Source organism: Heliconius melpomene, chromosome 21 (genome assembly GCF_056956725.1).
Source record: "Heliconius melpomene rosina isolate 202511_hmr_F chromosome 21, ASM5695672v1, whole genome shotgun sequence".
In the NCBI taxonomy this organism is placed as follows: Eukaryota; Metazoa; Arthropoda; class Insecta; order Lepidoptera; family Nymphalidae; genus Heliconius; species Heliconius melpomene.
Genome location: NC_140409.1, coordinates 11,076,738 through 11,101,384, shown reverse-complemented (window position 1 = coordinate 11,101,384; position 24,647 = coordinate 11,076,738). Strand labels below are relative to the sequence as shown.

The following is a 24,647-nucleotide window of genomic DNA, read 5'->3' as shown; positions in this document are numbered from 1 at the left end:
GCAAAGTGTGATTGTAAACGTGACAGGTTGTGGGATCGACTCCCACTCGAGGAAATGAAATTTTTAATATTTTCATTTCTTCAATCTGGTGTCGAGGAAAATGTCTACCATGAAGTGTGCGGAAAATTGAAGCTGAAAAATACATACATTTCAATATAAAGAAAAAGCTACTACTAAAGAGGAGAAAACTTATTTCTAGAAATGTATAAAATCTACCCACTTAAAAAAAGTAATACAAAAAAAGTATTTTATAAAAGGCATGCAAGAGGCATTCAAATGGTCTGTACCGCGTACTGTTTGCTATATCTTGAATAAATTGAATACCGATATCATCTCGGTGCTCACTCGCATTGCATTCAGCCCACGAGAAATGCTGGAAGCAACGATAATGTTTTAGTTTAACTAAAAAAAAACTTTATTCATATCTTATATGTATTTTGTTAGTTTAAAAAGAGTTTTTTTTTTAACGTAGGCATATTATCTAATGTATGTTATATATGATTCTTAAACATGCCTAAAAGAAGCCCTTCTAAGTTTTAAGAAGTACTATACGAATATTTTTTTATTTGAAATTTAGGTTAAGTTTGTGTCAAAACTTATTCATCAAAAAAAATAATTATTTATAAGAAGATATGTTTATATAATATTAAAAGATTTTGAACAGTTGCCACTTCTATCACCTTTTATTCTACATCACCTGGTTACGCCTAACTCGTGCGTTTGAATATACAGTGTTTTATCTGAGACTTATCGTGTAATGAAATCAAATGGCTCTGGCGGGTAAGAGTCGCGGAAACCGACGTGATAAGGCGAAATAACTTACAAGACCAACGAGTTAATTCAATATAAGTGTATTGTTAATATAGAAAAAAATAAATGAATATAATCAAAGAGGACCGAGTGTTAAGACACTATTTCTCACTTTCCACTAAATCTTTCAGGCGTTGCGTATTGAGTGGTGGAACTTAACGCCGGCTTTGCCTAGAGCAATTAAAAAGAATAATAAATTATAATTTATTTCTCTACGTTTACAGTCACAAACCTACTTGTGCTACTGCTTCAATGTTATACAAAGTGCACATTATAAAATTTGTCTTAAGATCATGTTAAATTATTATTAACAATAAAAATAATATTTTCTTCCTAAGTAGGTATAAAATACCTATTAATGTATCTACATTTAAAAGCAGGTAACTCATTTGTTATTTACAACCGATTGCAATAATTCAATTTTGAAGGTTTGAAAAAGTGGAAAAGTTGGAACTTTGAACGCTTAAAGGAAGCTTTTCATTTTCCTAGATAAGTCCCCGGATAACCGGAAAGAGTTTTAGTTTTTCTTGTTTAGTCAACTAAAAAGTTTTGCCTTCAGTTCATTGCAGTTAGTACAACGATGTCTAAAGAGTCACTTTAAATCTATGTTCCAATGTGTGGCCGAAAATTTTCTCATTGGCTCACTTCATTGGCTAGTTGTCAGGTCTGCGCAGGTGTTTGGGATTGGCTCTCCGGGTAAAATATAGGCAATGTGGCTTGAACGTACTCTGAATTAAGAAATATTTTATAATTTTATTTACCTATGTTTATAAATTTTCTAGTATTCAATGAAAAAAATAAATCTTCTTTATTGTAAATGTGGTTTATCATTGTAATGTATATTAGTAGTTGAACATTTTTTTCGAAAATTGTGCGGACGGTGAAGTATGAAAATTGACACTGTTTTAGTTTATATAGAGGTAATGCAGAATGTTAATATTTTTTATTAAAATATTGCAAAAACAATGAGTTCCACCACTCAATAAGCAATATCTCAAGAATTCAGTGGAAAGAAGTTTAATAAGAACGGAGTGCCGTGCACAAGGTTCCCAGGTTCCGTCCGGTTCCGGTCCGTTCCGGTTTCAATAGAAATAGTTAATTTATCGCTGTACGTTTTTTGTAACAATAATGTAAATTTTCAGCATCGAAAATTACTCAGCGGAAAATTGAAATGGCACCTATTAATGTTATAGGAGCATTGTAAAAAATAAATTTTTTTATGTGCGTATATAGATTTGGATTTTTATTAATAACTACAATTTCTATTCCAATTAACGTGGTTATCAAATATGTTTGTTTGTTTTTTGTAAAAAAAAATCGAAGTATTACTAAGGGCTTACATTTTTTCATTTAGTTCATTTTAATTAAATGTTTATTTATAGCTTTATTTAGCCTATATCAAATAAATAGAAATAAAAGTTTCTTTTAAAAATATATACAAGTAGTAAAAGTAGTTAAAAGAAAATATCAAAAAATAATAAATTGCAATTAAACACAATCCATTATTATCAATTATTAAACGTTAGTATCAAAACTACATTCAACTAACTAATACTTTCCACATGGGTGGGAAGTACAACAGTACTACTGCAATTATTTCTGATAATTTAGGTACAATTCGGAAAGCAGCAATAATGATCAATAACTGATTGCGGCACGTATCCCAACTGACGTCCATTTATATTTTACACGTGTAAAATTTTAACTGGCCTTTATATGTATGAAAGTGATTTTCAATTTATGTTGTACGTATGATGTACGAACCCATCCATTTGAGTAATTAATGTTATTGATTTAAATTTTAGTTCATTGCAATTTGTTTAAATTTCTTTGTTTTAATGCTGTTGGTAAGTAATATCATTAAAAAAATGTGTCAAATATCTATAAACTAATAATGATAGTGACTTCAAAATTCCAAATCTATACTAATATAATAAAGCGGAAGAGTTTGTTTGTTTGTTTGAACGCTAAGATCTCTGGATCTACTGGTCTGATTTACATTGTTTTTGTTTTGTATAAAAGCTGCATTCTTCAGAAGTGCTATAGGCTATATAACATTACATTACACATATAAACTAATATATTTTAAAGTACTTTCTAATTTGACATGCAATTTATTCTGCCATGTTAATAACAACCGTCGCGTCGCTACGCAACCGGTACCGCGACATTTTGATATTCATCCTTATGAAGTTTGATAAATAATTAAGGAGATGTCACTTCGAAATGACCTAGCCTTCGGGCGGCATAGTATGAGTATGACCGACGCGAAAATATTCTTATAGTTTAAGCAGGCGTAGCCGCGTCCGGGTCCACTAGTTTAATATATAACTAGGGTGATCATAGAATTTATCATAGATCTTCATTACTTTTATAAATTTTATATAATATTTTTGAGAAAAAGGTGGTACATACTGCAACTTTTCTTTAGTTAGGTGCTGAAATATTATACGAGGAAAGTTAGTAATCTAACAACATTAAAAAAACGTAAAATCAGAAATTTTCTATATTTTAATTTTTATCGATGCTCAATTGGATACAAACGATATAATTATGACCATTTTTAATTCATTTATTCAAGTAACGATTATTATCCACTACCTTTTAATACTGTTAAAAAGTATACCTGCATAATTAAGATAATATTTAAAAAAATATTTTCTAAGATATTTTTACCTTGTGTAATGGATATCTTATATTAAAACTTGATAAGGTCAATTTTTAAATATTCTCTAATAAAATAAAAAGCCAGTCATGTTCGAGTCCGACTCGCCCACCGAAGGTTCCGTACCAATCTCAAGAATATAGGTCAGCAAAAAGTACAATTTATAAAAATTGTCACACTTAAGTTTGCGGGCATATGCACTTATTTTTTATTAAATGGATTACAAATATAAGTTTGTATTTTTGACTTTACGGATTTTTTCTTTAATTTATATTGTAAAAAATTCATTTTGTACCACATTTCAAAACGGGAAATATATCCTATAGATTTTATACGTGGTGAATTTCATACAAAATGCTTACTTGCCTTGCTTTACTTTAGAAGCTTATAGAGGCTTGGTTTCTTTCTGTGCTCTAAGAGACTGTTGATCTGAATATTTAATATTAATTTCAAATTGATACCGAGCTCGAGATAAATAGCTTTGACACATTTACAGACAAACATAAAAATTGACAAGGATTCTTTTTTTTTCTTTTCAATTACAGAACCCTAAAAATATCACTACAAATCCTCTCAGAAACTTGGACATTTCAGTCGTGACGGGCCTTTGTAAACGTTTTCAAACAGTTTATAATCCAATAATAAGTTAAGGTCTTTCAAAAGAATCAGACCCCTTTCTCTTCGTTCGCCAAAATGTTATTATTTTCAGTGAAAATCCAATTACCGTCAATTCTAATGCACCTCTGATTTCTTTTGTAATACCTTAGGTATTTAATTTGCAGCTTATTTTGTCTTAGGTTACACCTTCGCAGTAAAATAATTTTGCCTTTTGTTTTAGATATATAAATAAATTTATAAATATGTAATCAATATCTTCAGTTTAGTTAATAATATCGGTACAAACAAAGTTTCCTTATTTTTGTCAACATATGGTTCTTTTTTAAAAACGAATTCTTTCTCCGGAACGCTTCTGTCCATCGTTTATTAAAGAAACCAATGAGATTCCTTTGAATGTCGCTAAAAATAAAACACATGTTGTGTTCAGAAATATGATACTTTTCTTTTAGAACCAGATAGATCTTTTATGAACAGATATAGCTTTAAGTTTTTTTCTTCCTCTAATGTATGGGAGTAATAATTCACTCTTGGAACACTTGAAAGTATTAGTCATTTTGAAATTTAGTGAAGACACTTAATAATCAACCGTCTGTTAGTAATTTTATTATTTATTTGTAATAGTTTTTTTTAAATTAATTTACTCTTTTGAGCTTCACGCAGTTGATTATAAAACAACATCATATGTAACGCGTCGGGAGACGTCAATAACTGTCAAGTCTCGATGAACTTTAAACACGTACCTATTTTTTCTTCACTTATTATTAATATTTATTATAAAAATATAATCACAAAATCCTCAACATATTAATTGTTTTAAAATCTACATACTATAGGGTTTTTCAAAATATATAACACTTTATACCTATTCGCATATTTTTTTTAAGGAAATTATATTTAAAATATCGAAGCGAACAACCTGAAATAGACATTCTTACCCCTTAGTTAACCTCAACACTAGAGCTAAGAAATGAAAACATTAAATATATCATTTCCGCGAGCGGGAATCGAACTCACAACCCGTCGCGTTTACAGTCACACACTTGATCCCTTGCGCCATGACTGCAATATAATGCAATATTTCCCACAATAATTAATAATATACCAATGATATAATGAAACAAAACATTCAGATTACTATAATAGTATGCAATATAAATAATGGCACATCATAAGACAATACGTTTAAAGGGTATTTATTATCTATATCCCGCCTTTGTATTTCCTAGTAAGGGCCATCCGCGTATGATAATAAAATGAACATTTCCCCATGCTCTTCCCGTTGGAATTCCATTTATTGGATGTGTTAGGCAGGCTTTGGGACAAAAATATATACACATGTATAGAATAGGTACAAGTACTTATAATGTTTCTTTTTAATTTTTTTTATTATTTCACGCAATGACTCCAAAAATTCGGCAGAAAATGGCGATTGGAGTGTGTCCTAACACTAGGTTCCCTCTGCCTACCCTACTGTATGTGGGACACAGCGTGTATCTTTAGCTAGAAAAAATAAAATGAATTGGAATTCTTGTAAAATTTTTTCACTTCTGGACACATCTGGACGTCTGTAGTGGTGCTTTGTCTACGCAAAATGCAGCATCACTACCGACAGAGAATATTAGGGAAAGAGAACCTAGTGTTAAGACACTCCACATTTTTCGCTCAATTCACTGCATACTGCATATTGGGAAAGTGATGGAACTCCTCGGATTTCGAAACAAACACACGGCAACCAGACTAGTGCAAATAGATATTTATTAACTAAAAGTTTCCAAATAATAAATAATAAAAAATTTAATTAGTGAAGGTCGAAAATATGTATAAAACATTCAATACGCCAAACCACGAATTTCCAAACAAATGCAAGTAGCAATTAGTATAGCTGATCTTATACATTGTTATTTCATTTACAGAATTTAAACTTTGATAACTTTCATTCCCCACAATAATTGAATTTAAAGAGTTATGAGTTTCCTCGAATATAATTCGGACGGATAGAAAATTGGATTTATGTGTCGATTTCGGTCAAATAATCTTTCAACTTCTATTATGTGAGACGAGGCGAAAATAGAAGTGGTTATTAAAACTTGCTTAACAAACTATTGAATTTTAATTAAATATCTACTATTAGTATATATACGTAATTGAAATATATAATCCATCTTAAATTTAAATAATAATAACTTTAATAGGAAAATACTAGAAAAAGTCTGGAATAAAAGTTTGGACGTGGAGTATTACCTTAATTTCACACCTCTTGGAATTTTTACAAGGGTTCAATTCAATTAAACCTACATTCTAACTATATTTTTAAATTTTTGTAACTAAAAACTGAATACTGAAATTCTATATTATAACATCCTATCCTATATCTTATAAAACAAAGTCGCTTTTCGTGTCTGTCTGAACTTTCTAACTCTTCTTCTTCTAAACCACCCAACAAATTTTGACGCGGTTTTCACCATTAGGTCGAGTATTTTTCATAGAAGGTTTATATATCGTTTATTATTTATACATTCTTATGTAAATTAACATAAATACGATAAATGTGTATAAAGTCCTACCCGTCGAAACACTTTCGCGCATGCGCTGCTTTAATGGTAAGTACTACATGAAAAAAATGTACTGGAGTATTGTTCCTCTTAATAAGATCTACAAAAAAGTCCGCGACGGCATATTCGTATCTTTTAAAAATAACGTGTAGTGATCATTTTTCTGTCTAAAAATAATAATTTCAATATATTTTTTATTGTGAGGGATATTTTTATATAATGGTATTAATCCTTATCCTTTAAAATGCTTTATTAATTTTCTACGTTAAACGAAGATAAAATTTGCTTTTTACACTATTTCGAAATTGCGAATAGTTTTAGAGAAAAACATATCCCATCAAAAACATAAATGTAAAAAGAAAGCCAAGTTCTGTAATAAAACGTATGCTTTCAGCGATAAAAGAAGTGAGATGTAAATGTATGCCAAGTTCAATGGTCAGTCCTGAAATTTATTTTTAACAATATAAAATATTTTATAACAACTGAAAATGCCCATTCTTCTTACAACTCGGAGACTTCATTTATGTGTTATATCTGACTTGGCTAGTTTTCAAATTAATTTACAATAGAATCTTAATAGAATAGAATAGAATTTGAATACATTCATTAATATCGATGTAAATTAATTTGAAAACTAGCCAAGTCAGATATTACACATAAATGAAGTCTCCGAGTTGTAAGAAGAATGGGCATTTTCAGTTGTTATAAAATATTTTATATTGTTAAAAATAAATTTCAGGACTGACCATTGAACTTGGCATACATTTACATCTCACTTCTTTTATCGCTGAAAGCATACGTTTTATTACAGAACTTGGCTTTCTTTTTACATTTATGTTTTTGATGGGATATCATTACTTTTTGTACAGAAATTATAAGTAGGAAGGTTCATAATGTTATCAAAATCAAAATATTCTTTATTCAATTTGGCCATTACAAGTACTTTTCCTATAGTAAGCTACTATAGCAAGAAACTCAAGAGTTGCTCTTTTTAAAACATAGTTTAGAGTAAGCGCTTCATAGGACATTTCTCTTCGCCGAATAAACCAAGTAGGACACCATTGTGATAATACACTTCTATCTTAATATTGTACAAATCTACTGCAGCCTTTATTTCGGAAGTAGCTCCGTACGTAGTTAAGCAAAGCATGTCTTCTTTAGAAGAGTAAGGATTCCCGTTTCGAGCGCTAGTGTAGATACTTAAATCATTCCAGTTACGACATACGTACTCTACTATAGTCTCGCGCAATTTATTAGTTTGTTGTATATCAATACGCTCAAACAAAGAATATGCAATAGCATGGAAGAGACAGCTCCCATCGGGAGGCATTGGAACAATTCGGTGTAAGGTTCTTGTTTCACCCACAAGCAATTCTATTGAACGACTCATTGTTCAACATGTCTTGGAAAAAATATAAACAATAAGTTTATTAAATGCTGACGGTACCAATCTGAATTGATATGATCCCAAGGTTAACTTCGTTCTCTGCCGTTTTCACAAGTGTTCCTAAAACCAGTAAAATCATGAAACCCAGGCCAAAAAAACCATTAAAATATGAGCGCCTTCGTACAATAAAATGTATCTAATATAATTAGGTTTTTTCTTTTTTTATTATAGTCAATAATATTATGTTTTATTACTCTTAAGATGATATTTAATTATATATGAATTTAGATTATATTTATCTATGAATCTCGACTATAGTTTTTATTTTGTTGATTAAATGACAGTTGTCAGATTATAAAGTAATTAATGTATGCTGCGTTTAGAAATCTGATAAATTTATTATTATTTTTTTCTAATTTTATTATTTTGTTGGAATAACTCAACACGCAATGCCTCCAGAGTTCGATGGAAAGAGGGGAACTGAGTGTCTTAACACTAGGTTCCCTCTGTCTACCCCGCTATGTGTGGGATACATCGTAAAGCGGATTTATTTATTGGAACGAAGTTCCTTACGGCAGGCTTGGAAGGGATAGGGATTTCGCTGTGTGAACGAACTGAAAAAAATGTGATAGTAAAACCGTAAGAAAAATGCGTGGAATAAAACCGTTAAATGAGACGTGCGCAGGCGCGACAGTCTCATACACAGACGAGTAATGTATAAATACCTTTCTCTTTCTCCCTCTTTCTTTTTTTAGTTGATAATTTGAATTACGATGTTTTTTTATTTTAAGTAATTTATTATTTCCTAAAATACTGAATTTTGTAAATACTTTCTTGTACTTAAATAAAAACAAATCAGCAAAATTTAAGAGAAAAATCAAGAAAACCTACATAAAATTGAGCACGACTTTTTTTGCAATTTGTGTCGATTCTACATTAGCCGAAGGACTCGTTGTTCGTCGAACTTTGTTCCTAACTGGTGTCCCACGACACCACATTTTGGTTTTTTTTATTATTTTGTTTAAGTAATTTTTAATTTTCTCTTTTTTTCTCTTATTTTTTTATTAACAATTACTTAAATTTTTACTGTAAATAATTACTTTATAATTACTTCTGTTAAGATAGCTGGTAGGCTGACAATGTTTCAAAATAAAAATCAAATCAGCTTCACTCTGTATCCCGCACACAGAGGAGTAGACAGAGAGAACCTAGTGTTAAAACACTCAGTAACTAGTAACCAGTAACCAGTCAGGTTTTACAGTCACACTTTATGCCCCTGTGCCACGACTGACCTTACAGATAGTATATTATTATTAAATTTTATATATATTTCTATCAATATAATTACTTTTTAAAAGCTTTTATTTATATTTATTTTTTAGTGTATTTTTTTCTGTTTTAGGATTCTGTACCTCGAAAGCAATAAAACAGAACCCTTATAGGACTTAGTACTTAAATATTGTAATAATAATTTGTTATAATAATTTGTTATTTGTTATCATTGTGGCGATAGTGGTTTCGGTTAACGGTTTAATAGCGAAAAGCCTCGACCAACACCTTAAGAGGCTATCGCTTAGCTGTTGGATCAAGAACCGGATACAGAAGGCAGTATTACTTGAGACGGCACGTATTGTGCGGCGGTTCCTCTCTCTGGAGCCCTAGCCACCGATGGCTTGGACCCTTGTCCCGCCCTCGGAAGAGTGGTTTTTTTATATTTTTAAATGTATCTTTTTTATAATAATTTATATTTAAAAATGTAAAAGTTATTCACTAATTTAATAAAAGTTCTTCAGGTATTTAATATCAAATACGTTAATCGACTATGCAAATGCTCTTAGTATAATAAGTACTAAAATGTTTAAATTATCTATATATATAAAAGGACTTGTCCTCACTGACTGAGATAAGACGCACGCACAGCCGTAACCGCTGTGCGTAGAAACGTTAAATTTGGACAAAAGTTTACTTTCGTAATCTGGACATCCACTAAGAAGGGATTTCGAAAAATGTTAACCTTAAAGAGATGAAATAGCGGTTCAAAGTTTTTATGGAAAAAAAATTAAATCGGCACCGATTTTTATAAAATTTGAAATTTAGATTTTTAAAGGTATTTAATTGAACACGTATTTCATCGTTTTCTAGAATTCTCCCCTCTTATTATTCCCCCCCTAGAGAGAACCTTTAGGGGTGCAAATATTCATAAATATTCATAAAATTTGAAATTCAGACTCTTAAACGTATATAATTAAACATATGTTGTATGGTTTTCTAGAATTCACCCCCTAAGGGTGCAAATAAGGGGTTGAAAGTTTATATAGAAAAAATTTTAAAACGCCACCGATTATTATAAAATTTGAAATTTAGACTTAAAAATATTTCATTGAACACATGTTTTATGGGTTATTAGAATTCACCCTTAAATAGGCAAGCGAAGCTGCGCGCGTCCGCTAGTAATAAATAATAATGAAGGATGTTAATCCATTTATTATATTTTTATATTATTACGTGAAGCCCTTGAAGTCCACATGATGACAGGCTTTCTCAGGACATAAATTAGAGTCATTTTCAGCTACAAATGGAGACATATCTTATCTTAAAATATACTTGAAAGCATCGTGTTGTTTGAGATGGCTTACGTAAGTAATAGTGAAGTTAGTCTACAAAACAAATAAAATATTTACTAACGTGTGACATAAATAAAAGCAAATATATATAAATAATGCATTGCTCTTATTTTGTTGGCAGGCGCTATGCCTAAAAATCAGTTATCATTAACTTTGATTGCTATGCTTTCATTACAGGTGCTATAAGTAAATGTTCCCAATTGAATCTATTTATTGAAAAATTATAAGAAAATATTTAAAAAAATACTAGTTTCGGATTTTTCCCTTGACATACACCCAATTACTTAACCGGATGCTAAATTTCACCATTCTAGATCATCTGGAACTTGGTTAACATTAAGGTCTATAGGTCAGTCACCCCCCTAAAAATTTACGATTTTTGGACGTCATTATCTAAATAACTGTTTGAGCTGTGTTTATGAAATTTTATACACGTATACAGGTAGGGGGTCTAAATATTTGAGCTAAATATGACAGCTTTAGGTGGAATAGTTTTTGAGTTACGAATAGGTAAAAAGTGGCTTCAAATGGTTCGTGTAAAATAACACACGGTGCTGCTCGCCAGTTCTGAAACCCAGAAACTTGGCACGCGCTCCGCGCGTTTTAAATTTAATTGTTGACACATCACGCCGTTGACACCAGCTATATCGACTCAAGTTTTACTTATCCCTTACTCTCAGCACATAAAAAAGTATATTTGTTACGTTGGCCATTTAATGTAAATGAAAATAATTTTAATAAGTACTTTAAAAATCCTTGCTGCGAAACGGGTTATACAAGCGCGTCCGCCGCGCCCGCCTGCCTAACACACACCGGTGGTTCAATGGTAGAATGCTCGCCTGCCACGCGGGCGGCCCGGGTTCGATTCCCGACCGATGCATTCCATTTAATTTTCCTCACAGGCAGCCACGTAGTGCTTGCTTTTCATCAGGGACAGAATACCCTCTTCAGCATTAACCACAAGCTCCGAAAAAAAACCCGCCTGCCTTTATAGCAAACGAAGATTTAGATGCGTTTGCACGTATTGGATAATTGGAGTTGAATGTATTATTTCAGCGCGATATATTTGGTTTCATATTTGTTGTAGTAGTTATTAGTAGGTAGGTTTTTGTTTATAATTTCTTCCGTTTCAAAATAGTCATTTAACTATCTAAAAAAAGTCATTTAAATATATTTTAATAAGTACTTGAAAAGATTAGTAGCACAGATTTAAAATTACGGTACCTACTAAAAAATCCTTGCTGCGTAAAACAATTGGAAAATCCTTATTGAAACTACGAAAATGCGGGTTGCATTAGGGTATAATTAATTTTCACATTATCTTAAGTGCTTTGCAAACATACATTATATGAATATATAAAATACAGTAGTAAAAGCGGGCGAAGCCGCAAGAGGGTCGCTAGTAACTAATATATTTAAAATTTTAACAAAGCACAATAAAAATAATATTTTTCTAGTCATAGATGCTTAAGTAAATATGCAATTAAGTTTAAATTAATGGGAGTTAAAGTAAACCTGGAAACCTTCACTCGTTTTTCACAATGTACTTTTGTGTTAATTACGTTCCATCAGGGAAAACAGTTTTAGTTACCACATCTTTATTTTTCTATTGAACCGCAGCAGACGGAACCTAGTGTTAAGGACCCTCCGTTCCCCATTTTCTGACGATTTTTACGAGGCATTAGCATATTGAGTGGCGGCACTCAACGCCGGACTAACATATACCTTAAAAAAATGTTATAGATTTAAAATATATTTTCAATAGCATTATTACTCGCAAAAAACTTTATTTCAAACCACGTAGCCCGACAAACCCTCAGATTTTCCATCATAATTGCTTTTGCAGCTTAACACTCAAAATGACTTCATGAAGTTCAAGTAGGTAATGTGTGCACAATCTCTTACAATACCAATTTTCGAGGTGAGCAACCGCAAGCCGACGTCAGCGCGATCAAAAAGCTTTTAATTCTGGCCTTTGCGAGGCGTAATTACAGTCATTTAATAAGTTTCGTATTTAATAAAACTTTATGATCACCCGGTGATTATGCCGATCGAATCGTTAACCTTATGTGTTATATATCTATAGGTATATATTACATTCCTATAAGAGAATTTACTTATTACTTTTTTTACACTGTCACTGTAATTTTATTTTCATTAATATTTTATGAAATTATCGACGAAAGATAATATAATCTAAGGCAGTCGTGGCGCAGCGGCACAAGGGTGTGTGTGACGACGGTTGTGGGTTCTATCCCCACTCGAGGAAGTGAAATATTTATTTACGTTTATATTTCCATTTTTCGCTCTGGTGTCGAAGCAAAGCGTGGTGTTGAGTTCTGCAACTCAACACGCAATGCCTCCAGAATTCGGCAGAAAGTGGGAAACGGAGTGTCTTAAGGTTCCCTCTGCCTAACCTGCTTCGTGCGGGATATAGCGTGAAGCTGATTTTAAGCATAATCTAATCTTCTTAGATAATAGTCCCCACCTACCATTTACATGATAACTATGAGATCGATTTTTTTATATTAAAAAATATTTATAAAAATATTTTCGTTTTCGTGGTCTAGATTAACTTTACAAATGTCTTCCTTTTTAAGATTTCTTATTAAAATTTCCCTACTTGCTCAATATAATAACGAACTTTTCTGAGGGATAAAAATAACTTTCATACATCCCAAACTTACACATCATTAATCAATTACGAAATCTCATATGAGAATTAATATAGCTTGCGGTATTAGTCGCTACCAACGCTTTGTCTAGAGAATATATAATTATTTAGTAGATATTACCGGCACCACTCGATATATTCAGATATAGTTAGGCCCGAATTCAGAGGACCCACGAGGGGGACCTATTATGTTAGAAGGTGTGAAGGAGATATTATATATGCGCAGAGAGGACTACCGATATATATATGTTATACTAAGAATGATATAGTTATCACTATATATGTAGAACAATTGATTTTGTTTTCTTTATTTGAGATTATAATTTTTAATACATAAGTGATAGAATAGTAGCGACTACTATTATTTATGTTCGACTACGACATTAAAAAAAATAATTTATACGTATAATAAAATCGACACTAATCGATGTCTGTACATGAAGAAGAAAACAATACCGCCTACCCTAGGCAGAGAGAACCTTGTGCTAAAACACTCCGTTCCCCACTTTCTGCTGAATTCTGGAGGCATTGCGAGGAGGTGTTGAATGGCAGAATTTAACGCCGCGATTTGACTCTACACCAGAGCGAAAAAATGGAAATATAAATTTAAATAAATATAATATTTAGCCTAACATCGAAAACGGGTAAAATTGTTTTGGCCATCATATATATAAAAAATATAACTTATAATTAATATTGTAACCGTACGCCATTAGTCGAGTGGTTCAACCTCAAGGGTCGCCAGTTGAAAACGCCACATGTCGCAAATAGTCTCGTCGAAAGTTTAACCCGCACATTTGTCTCTTAACATCGAAACAGTTTTGGATAAAGGGATTAAGGAGGTTGTAATTCGATTTATTCAGTGAAAATCAGGACCGGGATTGTAACGGATTTCGGTTAAAAACGCTCGATTGAAATTCATCGCAACGGGATTTCGGTGGTCATTTTGTTTTTTCTCCGTTATGTGTATTTTGTACTAACGGACGAAAGCGTACGTTGTTTTATTAAAATCCGTTCATTGTATGTACGATGTACGACTTTGTTTTATTTTTATTTTGTATGTGTATAAATCGTACTATTATTATAAATGTGTATGTAAGTTTGGTTATTACGCCTTCAACGGTCAGTTTGTTTATTACGCTTTTCAACTTCCCTTGGAACTTTGTAAACATATTCTTAGAGGTATTAAAAAGGACATAGGATACTTTTTCTTGAAAAAATATAAAAACGTATATATTATGTAGTGGAGTGTTTTAACACTAGGCTGCCTCTGCCTACTCTGCTATAGCGTCTTCAGGCTGTGGCAGAGTAGGAACAGAAAAAAGAAATCATAAGTATTTCAATTAACAAATTCATACTTAAGAATGATGTTGTTTAAAACATGAAATATTTTCCTTTTTACGGATAAATACAAAGAAAAAGGTAAGTAAAATCAAAACAATTGTATCGTTTACAATAACGTTCAGCTTATTGTAACACTGGGATTAATACTAAAAAGAAAATGCTCAAAAGGAATTTTTTTTTCGAAGAATTTTTGTAAGTTACCAGTTTATTGAGCTTCGTTTTTATTCATTCATAAAATTATTTATCCTCCAGCATTTCATTTTTGTCACAAACAAGCAAATACATAAATAGTTATAAATCAAATGAGCTATACGCTGTATAAAGGACGAGTTGTTTAAGGGTAGGCAGACGGCACCTAGTGTTAACTTTCTGCTAAATTTCTCAAAACATTGCTTATTGAGTTGCCGGGTATTTTGCCTTAGTGCCATAACGAAGAAATGAGAATATTAATAAATAATAATTCATTCCTTCAAAAGGGGGTCGAACTCACAACCTGTACGTCACCATCGCGACAGTCACACCCTTGTGGCCCTGCGCCACGACTGCCTCAATAAATAGTTATAGCAATCATTATATAGAAACCGATTCTCTTGTAAAAAGTATGGAGAGAACCTTACGTCGAAAAGTACCTATCGTATAACATACGAGAATACGTAATAGCAACTCAAGGCTTTTCCGCAGAGAAAAACAGATTTTATTTTTTGCCTTTTCCGAGCACGCTTTGTCCTTTTTTCGTATCGCTTATATTATATGGGGCGTTTAATTCGATGAAATTCACATGGATTCGAATCGGTTTAGGAGTACTGAAATACATATATGTACCTACGTAGAACGCCGTAGGGGTATTTATTTGTTTACAGAGCACTAGGGAATTATTTTGTCTTCGTCCGGCTTTTTTTTCCGATATATTTTATAAAAAAAATTAAAAATCAATAATAAAGTGAAATAAAAATATTGAAAATGAAAACGAACAGAATAAAATGAAAAATGCAATTTCCTATACAACATATATAAATGTCACAGTGTATAATAATCTTACTCAACGAAGTTTTTGTCAATTCGGATGTAATAACTGGGGTTGGCCAACGGAGGGGGGAGTGAAAAGAGACAAACGTATAAATTTTATCGCAGCCGATGATTCTTTTCTGTTTCCATGCCTGTTGAAAATCTAAGAAACCGATAGCATTTTTAGTAGAGGGAAACTAGTGTTGAAATAATTTTCCCCATTTTTCGTGGAATTCTGGAGGTATTGCATATTAAGTCGTGGAATTTAACGCCACGTTTTGTCTCGACACCAGAGCGAAGAAAATGGAAGTAATAAATATTTTGTTTCCTCGATTGGGAATCGAAACCACAACCTATAAACATGTACAATCCATTAAATAAAAACTTCAAAGTTTAAATTAGTGAAATTTAATGTAGAAAAAAATGTTTTGCATTAATAAATTAAATATTGACAATTTGTGTACGTCTTAGGAAATTGATATTATGTTTTCTTTAAATTAATATAAAATTTATTATAGTTTTGGTGTTTATTATTTTAATTACTACAAAATTGTACTAAACATGTTAAATAAATATCGTCTGTGCCTTTTAATTTGACGAAAATTTTTCACAATTTTCAAAGAATTTTTTAGTAACATAAAATATTAACTTAAAAATGTATTTATAAAGACCTATATAACTTATCAAATAACATTAAATGACGCTTCGTTAAGAGGAGGAAATAGAAATGTGAAGTAAGTGTACTTACGATGTCTACGTAGTATCATTTGTTGAAATGAAAAGCATTTTAAAGATGAAAACATCGATCCCTCCAAAACTGTTCGAGCTATTTTCAAGAATGTGGGAAGTTTAAAAAGAGGAACAAGTTCCTTTTCTATCTTTCATCTAATTCAGAGTTTGCCAACTGCTTGTAGTTTGGGAACTGTAAACCTATGCTTTGGGATTACCTTTGAAATAAAGTTCTACCGATTTAGTTCTGTGTTTGGATTGATGAGACGTTCTCAACTATGTGAAGAATTATTTTCATACTTAATGAATTTTATTAATAATGGATTATCGAATTTTGTTTTCATTTTACACAATCTTATAATTATATAAAAAATAATATAACATTTTAATAGTTAGGTTGAAAATAATAAAACCCTTACATTCATACATATATAATTTACTGGATGTTTTTTTATGGCTTCACGCTGCATCTCGCACAGACCAGGGTAGGTAGAGAGCACCTGGAAACCTAGTGTTAAGACACTCCATTCTCAATAAGACACTTCTGTTCCCCACTCTCCGCCGAATTCTGGAGGCATTGAGGGTCGAGTAGCAGAACTCAACCTCGAGCTTTGCCTCGTTAGCAGGGCGAGAAAATGAAAATTATAAATATTTTAATTCCTCGAGTGGAAATTGAACTTGTGCCCCCGCGCCATTTACTTTACTTACTATACTTTTACAAATTACTATATACGAGTATATTCACTATAAAAATTTAATTCTAGGCTTGCTCCGCTTACAACAGCTATACCAAACGATGCAACCCGGTAAAACAGCTTTCAAAATAACCATAGTGAAGCGTATTTACAATGCAACCGACGCGATAGATTTCCTACTAGCGTTAGAACAATTCGACCGTTGGAGTAACAAGAGGATAGTGTTGGATTGCAACGCGAAAAATGCAAAAAGTATTCTGGTCGAGCACGTTAGGAAAGTGCAGCTGGGAAGGAGGACGTACCACTACATGCTGAGTGGCTTGGTGAGTTTTGAAATCTATCTGATATTCATGTTTATGATATACTAGCGGCCCGCTCGCGGTTTCACCCGCGTGAACTATGTTATTATTAATTTCTGTCTCCATGACTAAGTCCTAGTGACGTCTGTGCAAAATTTGAGACTCCTAGCATTTGTAGTAACGAAGTTTCATACAAACTTTCAACCCCAAAAACAACCCCTTAGAAGTCGAATATTGCAAATTCCCGTCTTAGCGAGCACCTACGTCCTATAAAAAACTCCTATGCAAAATTTGAGATTCCTAGCACATGTAGTTTCTGGGGTTTCGCGATGAGTGAGTGACCTTTCGATTTTTAAAGCGTCCACGCTTTATCCTGTATAATTCTAGAGATAAGAAACTCACTTTCCGCCGAACTCTCGGATCATTTCGCGTTCAGTGTCAGAACTTAACGCCGCGTTTTGCGTCGTTACTGGAAATGAAAATATTAAATATTTCATTTCGCTGAGTGGGAATCGAACTTACAACGGTCGCGTTTATGGTTGCACCTAAAAGCCTCTTACGCCTCGTTCAATGTTATTTTTTTCCTTTACAGTAAAGAATTCAAAATAAATTAAATCAGCTTCACTCTGTACATACAGCAGAGTAGGCAGAGGGAACCTAGTGTTAAGACACTCTGTTCCCCACTTTCCGCCAAACTCTTGCGTGTTGAATCGCGGTAATCAACGCCGCGTTTTGCCTAGACACCAGAGCGAAGAAACAAAAACATAAATTGAAATAAATATTTAATTTCCTCAAATGGAGATTGAGCCCACAACTAGACTCATAACGTACTAAATATTCATAAGACTTTAAAAAGTATAATCCGCATTTTGGATAGAAAGATAAAACATTAAAATTAGGGGGTTGGAATTTCGCTACGTTCATATATTTGTTTCTAGTTTATTGCCGACTTTTAGAGGAACATTGCTTTAATACGATATCATTTCTTTTATGGCTATTTTAATATTTACATATTATTAATTAATTGACAGTATATTTAAAAATTGTAATGAAATATTATGTCTCCTTCTTATTAAATATATTCTACTAATGAACCGGGAACCCAACCAGGAAAGTAGTCCAGTTACATCATAACTAGAACTAAGAGCATTTTCATTTGCAGGTTATGGACGACCATTGGGAAAACGAGGTGACCGAGTACGGGGCGGTCAACATCACCGGCTTCCGTATAGTGGATACAACGCGTAGGATTGTACGTGATTTCATGGAAGGCCTGAGGAGAATGGATTCGAGATTTAAAGGAACTATTTCAGTAAGTTTTCAAGTTTTTTTTATTAATATATATTTTTTAACGTTTTCCTTTTGGAAGCTTCATTTCACGGATGGTAAATATATATACGAGTATATATTTATATATGTAAAAGATATTGCTTAATGAAAGAAAAATAGCCAAATGATAATATTTGTTTCAATATATATATTTTTAATTAAAAAATATCTTATCCGTCCGTCCGTATGTCCTCTAATTCTAATTAACTTTAATATAACGAGTACAAAGTTTCATCATAATTGGTTGAGTAGTTTTGGCGTAAAACCGTAACAAACAAACATTTATAATATTAGTATGATATTATAATGTCATATGTTATATAAAAAGTATGGTAACAGCTTAAGAATATAAATTTAAAACATTTCAATAAAAGTAAATAAAAAACCTAAATGAATGTTACAAAATAATCAATCTTTGTTTGTATTTAAACACCAATTACTAAGCTAAACGACTTAAATACCCTTCAAAGAATGGACTCGATAGTTCGAAGAACTGTTTCAGTAACTTTGCGAACATTTTTCCTGGCATTTTGCAGATTTATGATCATTGAGAAAACGGACTAGCGGAGTAGGATGGGGTCAATGTTACCGGCTTTCGTGTAGTATAACATATTATGTACAAATATATACTTGTATAGTACTACAAATAAACATATAAAATAAAAATTCACTGCAAGAATTTTTTTTGACTTTACACTGGTCATTTTTTATCCACCTTCTAAATAGGATAATGATTGAAATGACACTTATACATATCAATGGTATACATTAAATAATTAATTTAATTTTCATATTTTTATATATATATATTCTTGTATTATTTTCGTAATTGTAAATTATACAATTTAATTTATAAGCTAAAAGAAAATAAATTTCATTTTTGTAGAAATCAGAGCTATCGAGAACAATACAGTAAACGTCACTTAATAGCCGTAGTTGCTGTAAATAAAACTTCTTTGCAATTATTTGCCTTATTGGAAAAGTCTTTGACACTTGTAGTGTCGGTGAGAATTTAATGAGACTGAACATGTATTAATACTTCAATGTATATTACTATTATTACATTTAATCAACGATTTAATTTAACTATAAGCAATTTAATATGTACGCACTTGATTTTAGCCAAGGCAAGATGGTTTTTTTTAAATTCAATTTAACTATGAATTTTCTTTAATATTAGTAATTTTAAAATTGAAATAAGAAGCCTATTTGCGCGTATTATCCATATATATATTTGGTCCATGTATACAGTAGATACTGTGATCGAGAGATTATTAGGTTTACCTTCAGGATACTCACGTCGCACGGGGCTTGCATTAAGCTATGGATTCTGTGTAAAACCGGATGTGGCATACAATAAAACCTTTATAGCTGAAAATATATATGAATGTATAAGATTACATTGAAATAATTTTCCCTTTATCATAATTTGCTTGTACGGAACGTATTTTATACGAGTCAATAAAATAAATTTAAGAATATCTCATTAAAATTATTTATACAGTTACCAAAAATGTAAATTCACATAATTTTCAAATATTTTTGAACATGAACAATACAAAATAAATATTTCTTTACTATACAGATATTCTCTTATCTGAATAAACTAGCTATTAGTTCTTTTTTCTCACTAAGTACGGAACGTTAGAAAAGGTTAAAAAAGCTGTTTTATGAAAATACAATAAAACTAGTTAGTACACACCAATTTGAATTTCTACCAAAGATGGATAAATTCATATAAATATATTTTTAGCTTCACTGTGTGTGTGTAGGATGCATACAGTAACGTAGGCAGAGGGAACCTAGTAGTAAGACACTCCGTTCCCCACTTTCCCCCGAATTCTGAAAACATTGCGTGCAGAGCGGCGGAACTAAACGCCGCGCTTTGCCTCGATACCGAAGCAAAGAGAATGACAATTTTTAATAACTAAGTATAATAATAACCAAAGTTCCATTATAAAAACAAACCTTCGTTTTAATCTAGTACTCTAGCACTCTCTACGTTAGTTAATGATAAAACAATATAAATGAATATTTCTTTGTCCCGATCGTAGCTAAGCAAAAATCTCCGCAAACCCGTGCAATTAGCATTCAAAGCGAACGAGTTCATTAGAGCTTTACCATGCGTTTAATTCCATTTTCGATCGTATAACAATTTGACGTTCGTTATATTGTATGTATTAGTATTTTTTTGAATTCATCAGATTTTTTAAAATATAATATAGATGTTTAAATATACATATATTCTTTATCATTATTATATTTATGTTAAAAAATTTTAAAGGTACGACATAGTATAGAAAATAATTAAAACGTAGGGTAATTATTCTATACTAAACTCGTAAAACGACGTGCTGGGGCAATAGACGACTAATTTGTTTAAATAATAAGAAATTCGAGTCCAACGTACATACGATACGATAGATCTATTTATCCTTACATAACTGCAAGATAAAATTTATCGGTTTCTATATAAGCTTATAAGAGAAATTAAAATTTTCTTGAACGATCAATTTACACGAAATTGTTAAAAAAAACTGTTTTAATTCCAGTTTGAATCGATTCAAATGACTCTTTTAAGTCGAATTAACCTAGTGAGAGTGAGTGAGAGACCAGCTAGCGAAAATTTTTGCTTTGTCTGAAGTCAGGCAGTAGAAACAACTAAATATTTGTTCGTCTATAGTACTCCTAGATGATTTTTTTTTTCCCCGTCCTGTCAGTAGCTAGGGCAAATATTAATATAGAGATAGTATAAGAAGACTTAAAAATCTACACAAAAGTGTGCCGCTGTCATTTACATAACGTTTGAATATTATTTATTTTAATAATAATATAACTAGCAGACTTTCAATGATCAAAAAATAACATAATATCATGACCAAAGAAATTTTTATTTTGTTTTGTCGAACGTCATATGACAAAGTATTGGTTCGATTTGAGAGATTATTTTTATATTGGATAGTCCATTTAACATAGGCCAGTGATATTTTTAGATAATCCATGAAATGGGCAAAGGGTTGAAAAAAAAAATGGGTGAACTGGAGAAGAAGTTAATGGTATATTTAAAATAACCAAGTACGTGTGTCTTCAAGCTCCATAACCACCTCAATTTAAATTTTAAACCACTGATTGGACACATATATGAGAAAGAGTACATTTCTTTTAAATTCTCTTCTTATTATTATGAAAAAAGAAATAATTGGATTTAATTGTTTTTTTAGTTACTTATAATCACTACGTCAACATGTTCTTTTATAATTGCATAGCATGCGCAAGGAATTTTAAAGAATTTCGCAACAATACCTTGCTCAAAGAAATGTAGGGAGATGTATAAGAACGAAAATGCGACTACCTTTTCATAATTAGCTTATTTAGCAAAACCAACCTAATAGTGTACCGTTATAAGGTATAAAATCTGAATAAAGCTACTTTTTCAAGTTATTAATCTAGAACAAATTGAACCTTATTCCTAAGACATAAGAAGGTGGAAATGCAAAATCTTTGCTCAACTGGGCTGGGCGATGCGGTAACTTGACACAACACACTTGATACATTAATTGCATGCCTTTGATAATAAACACATACGTTGAATAATGTATGCTACGATAGAGAGGCCCATCAAAGGTAATTGAAGCGACATTTTAACTCTTTATTATGAAATGGGGAATTATAATGAAATTTTGCTACCAAGATTGGTTCTCAAAATATGTTAATTATTAGATATAATCGAAAAAAAATCTAAAATCTAAGTCTATCCATCTATCCTTTTTAATCTTATCTATCTATCTATCTAATATTTTTATACCTTTTATTTAAGAAATGAAAAATGTTTAAAATATAATAATTCCTTGCAGTTAAGTTTTAGTTTTAATTATATTTATACACTGGACTCAGTTTTCCTTAACTTCAATATTGCTTTAGCAGTTGATTCTTAATTTTCTTTCAATACTTAAGTACTGGAAGAAAATGAATCATTAATGTAAATAATAAAGTAAGTAGCTTAGTTTCTTACAACTATTACTACTATATTTCAAGCGAGACAACGCAATTTCTGTAACATTTTGACGTATGTTACAGAAATCTTAATAAAATGAATATAAAATAAACATTTTATTAGCTATTTCTACGTAGAACCCTCAACGTTTATGTAGAAACAGAAAAAAGGGCGTGATCACATAAAAAAGTAAATTTCGATCACGACTCGCACCTTACACATACTTCAAGCAAGACATTTATTATATTGCTACCTGCAACAATACACAGCATTCAGTAAACAAAAATTGATGAACATAAAAAACGGTAAACGGAAACGCATATAAAAAATACGCCCTCCCGACTATATTTATAAATCTCCTTTATAGGCACAGTATCAACAAAATTTTACGACAAACCCTGGGTACAACGTAAAGCGTGCCCCGAGGTGGTGTATATGGCTGAAGAAAATTTCAACGTTCAATATAACACACTTATGTAGATTTCACTAACTTGCCTACTCTCTAATGAAACCGTAAGTGGGTACCCGAATAAATTATTACTTCACATTATGACATTAGTAGGCACTTGGTTCCCTACGAGGAAGTATAGAGATTTGTTTCATAGATTACTAATGTGTTCCATGCATAATGACAGTTTTTTTTATGTCGGTAATAAAAAAGTTTTTGGTTATTTCACCCAAGGAAGTAGTTTTCTTAAATACAAAAAAATGTGTGTTTTTTTATGCAATTGAATAGAAGGTAATAAAGACTGAAAAGCTCTTAGCTGGAACGTCTCTAATAATGCATGATGAAGTGCAGGTACTAATGGAACCGATGGGTGCAGGGCAACAACCGGCTTTTAGCTGTCTTTTTACCTGACAGCGTATAAGGCCTACAATGTTTCAGTTACCTGAGGTCAAAATTTTTATTATTTCTTAGCTAATATTAAAAATGTACTTATGAAATAAATTTAACATATTAAGAATTGTTTACATCAGCTTCATGATGTGTCCCGCACATAGCAAGGTAAGTAGAGGGAACCTGGGAACCTAGTGGTAGACAATTCCGTTCCCAACTTCCCGGCGGAATTTAACGCCACACTTTGCCTTAGATGCAAGAATTAATGTTTACGTAATAAAACCCATTGCTTTGTAACAATAAATTTTAAAAAAAATCCTTTATCATTGTTGGAAGCGTAATCGCAAAAATGTAACTAATGTCGACAATTATACATTTCTAATAATATGCAATATTATAGGAGCATATATTTATTATTGAAAAATGCAAAATATATATGTAATTCAATTTTTATTTAGCATTTTCACATCATATATTCCTATCTAATTTATTTATATAATGTTATTTTAATTGGCGACATGATAGTAACAGATATTGAAATTTATATTAAAAAAAATATTTTTTTGTTACTATTTCACGCCAGAACTACGCAACCGATTACCATGAAAATTTCTACACATATTCTCAAAAACCATAAGGAACTACACAGAATACTCTATTAAAAATTATATACATTTAAAAAATATATTATCCTTTGCCTACAATATATAAAAATATGTTTAAGCGGGCGAAGTCGCTTTTAAGTATCAAATAAAATGGATTAAAATTAAGTTAAAATTATTTGAAGCAAACTAATATATTATTTACTCGTATATAACGGTAGGTGTAAATAAGTAATAGATCTAAAACTATTTTTGCGATGGCAGAACAACAAAACTGGTTACAGGGCTGAATGGCGCTAATGTACCAAGTGCAGGTGCTAATGGATGCCTAGGGTCACCTCGGGAAAAGCTCGTTGTTTTAGAAAATACTTAGTTTATTCCTTTTATCTTTTACTTGCAATTACGTTAAATTCTATCCTTTTATAAATATTCCTGTTAATAGTAAAAGGAAAAAGTTGTTATTAATATGTCGTGTTGACAAT

General features: G+C 31.4%; 1 protein-coding gene across 2 annotated transcripts in view; it reads left to right on the top strand.

Moving 5' to 3' along the window:
- LOC146527251 (glutamate receptor 1-like) overlaps positions 1-24,647 on the top strand; it is a 115,350-nt gene that overhangs the window by 59,131 nt on the left and 31,572 nt on the right. For both annotated transcript variants that reach the window (XM_085205679.1, XM_085205678.1), the window contains exons 5-6: positions 17,173-17,426; positions 18,565-18,714. In XM_085205679.1, the coding sequence (XP_085061805.1) occupies positions 17,173-17,426; positions 18,565-18,714 (404 nt within the window). The remainder of the gene's footprint in view (positions 1-17,172; positions 17,427-18,564; positions 18,715-24,647) is intronic.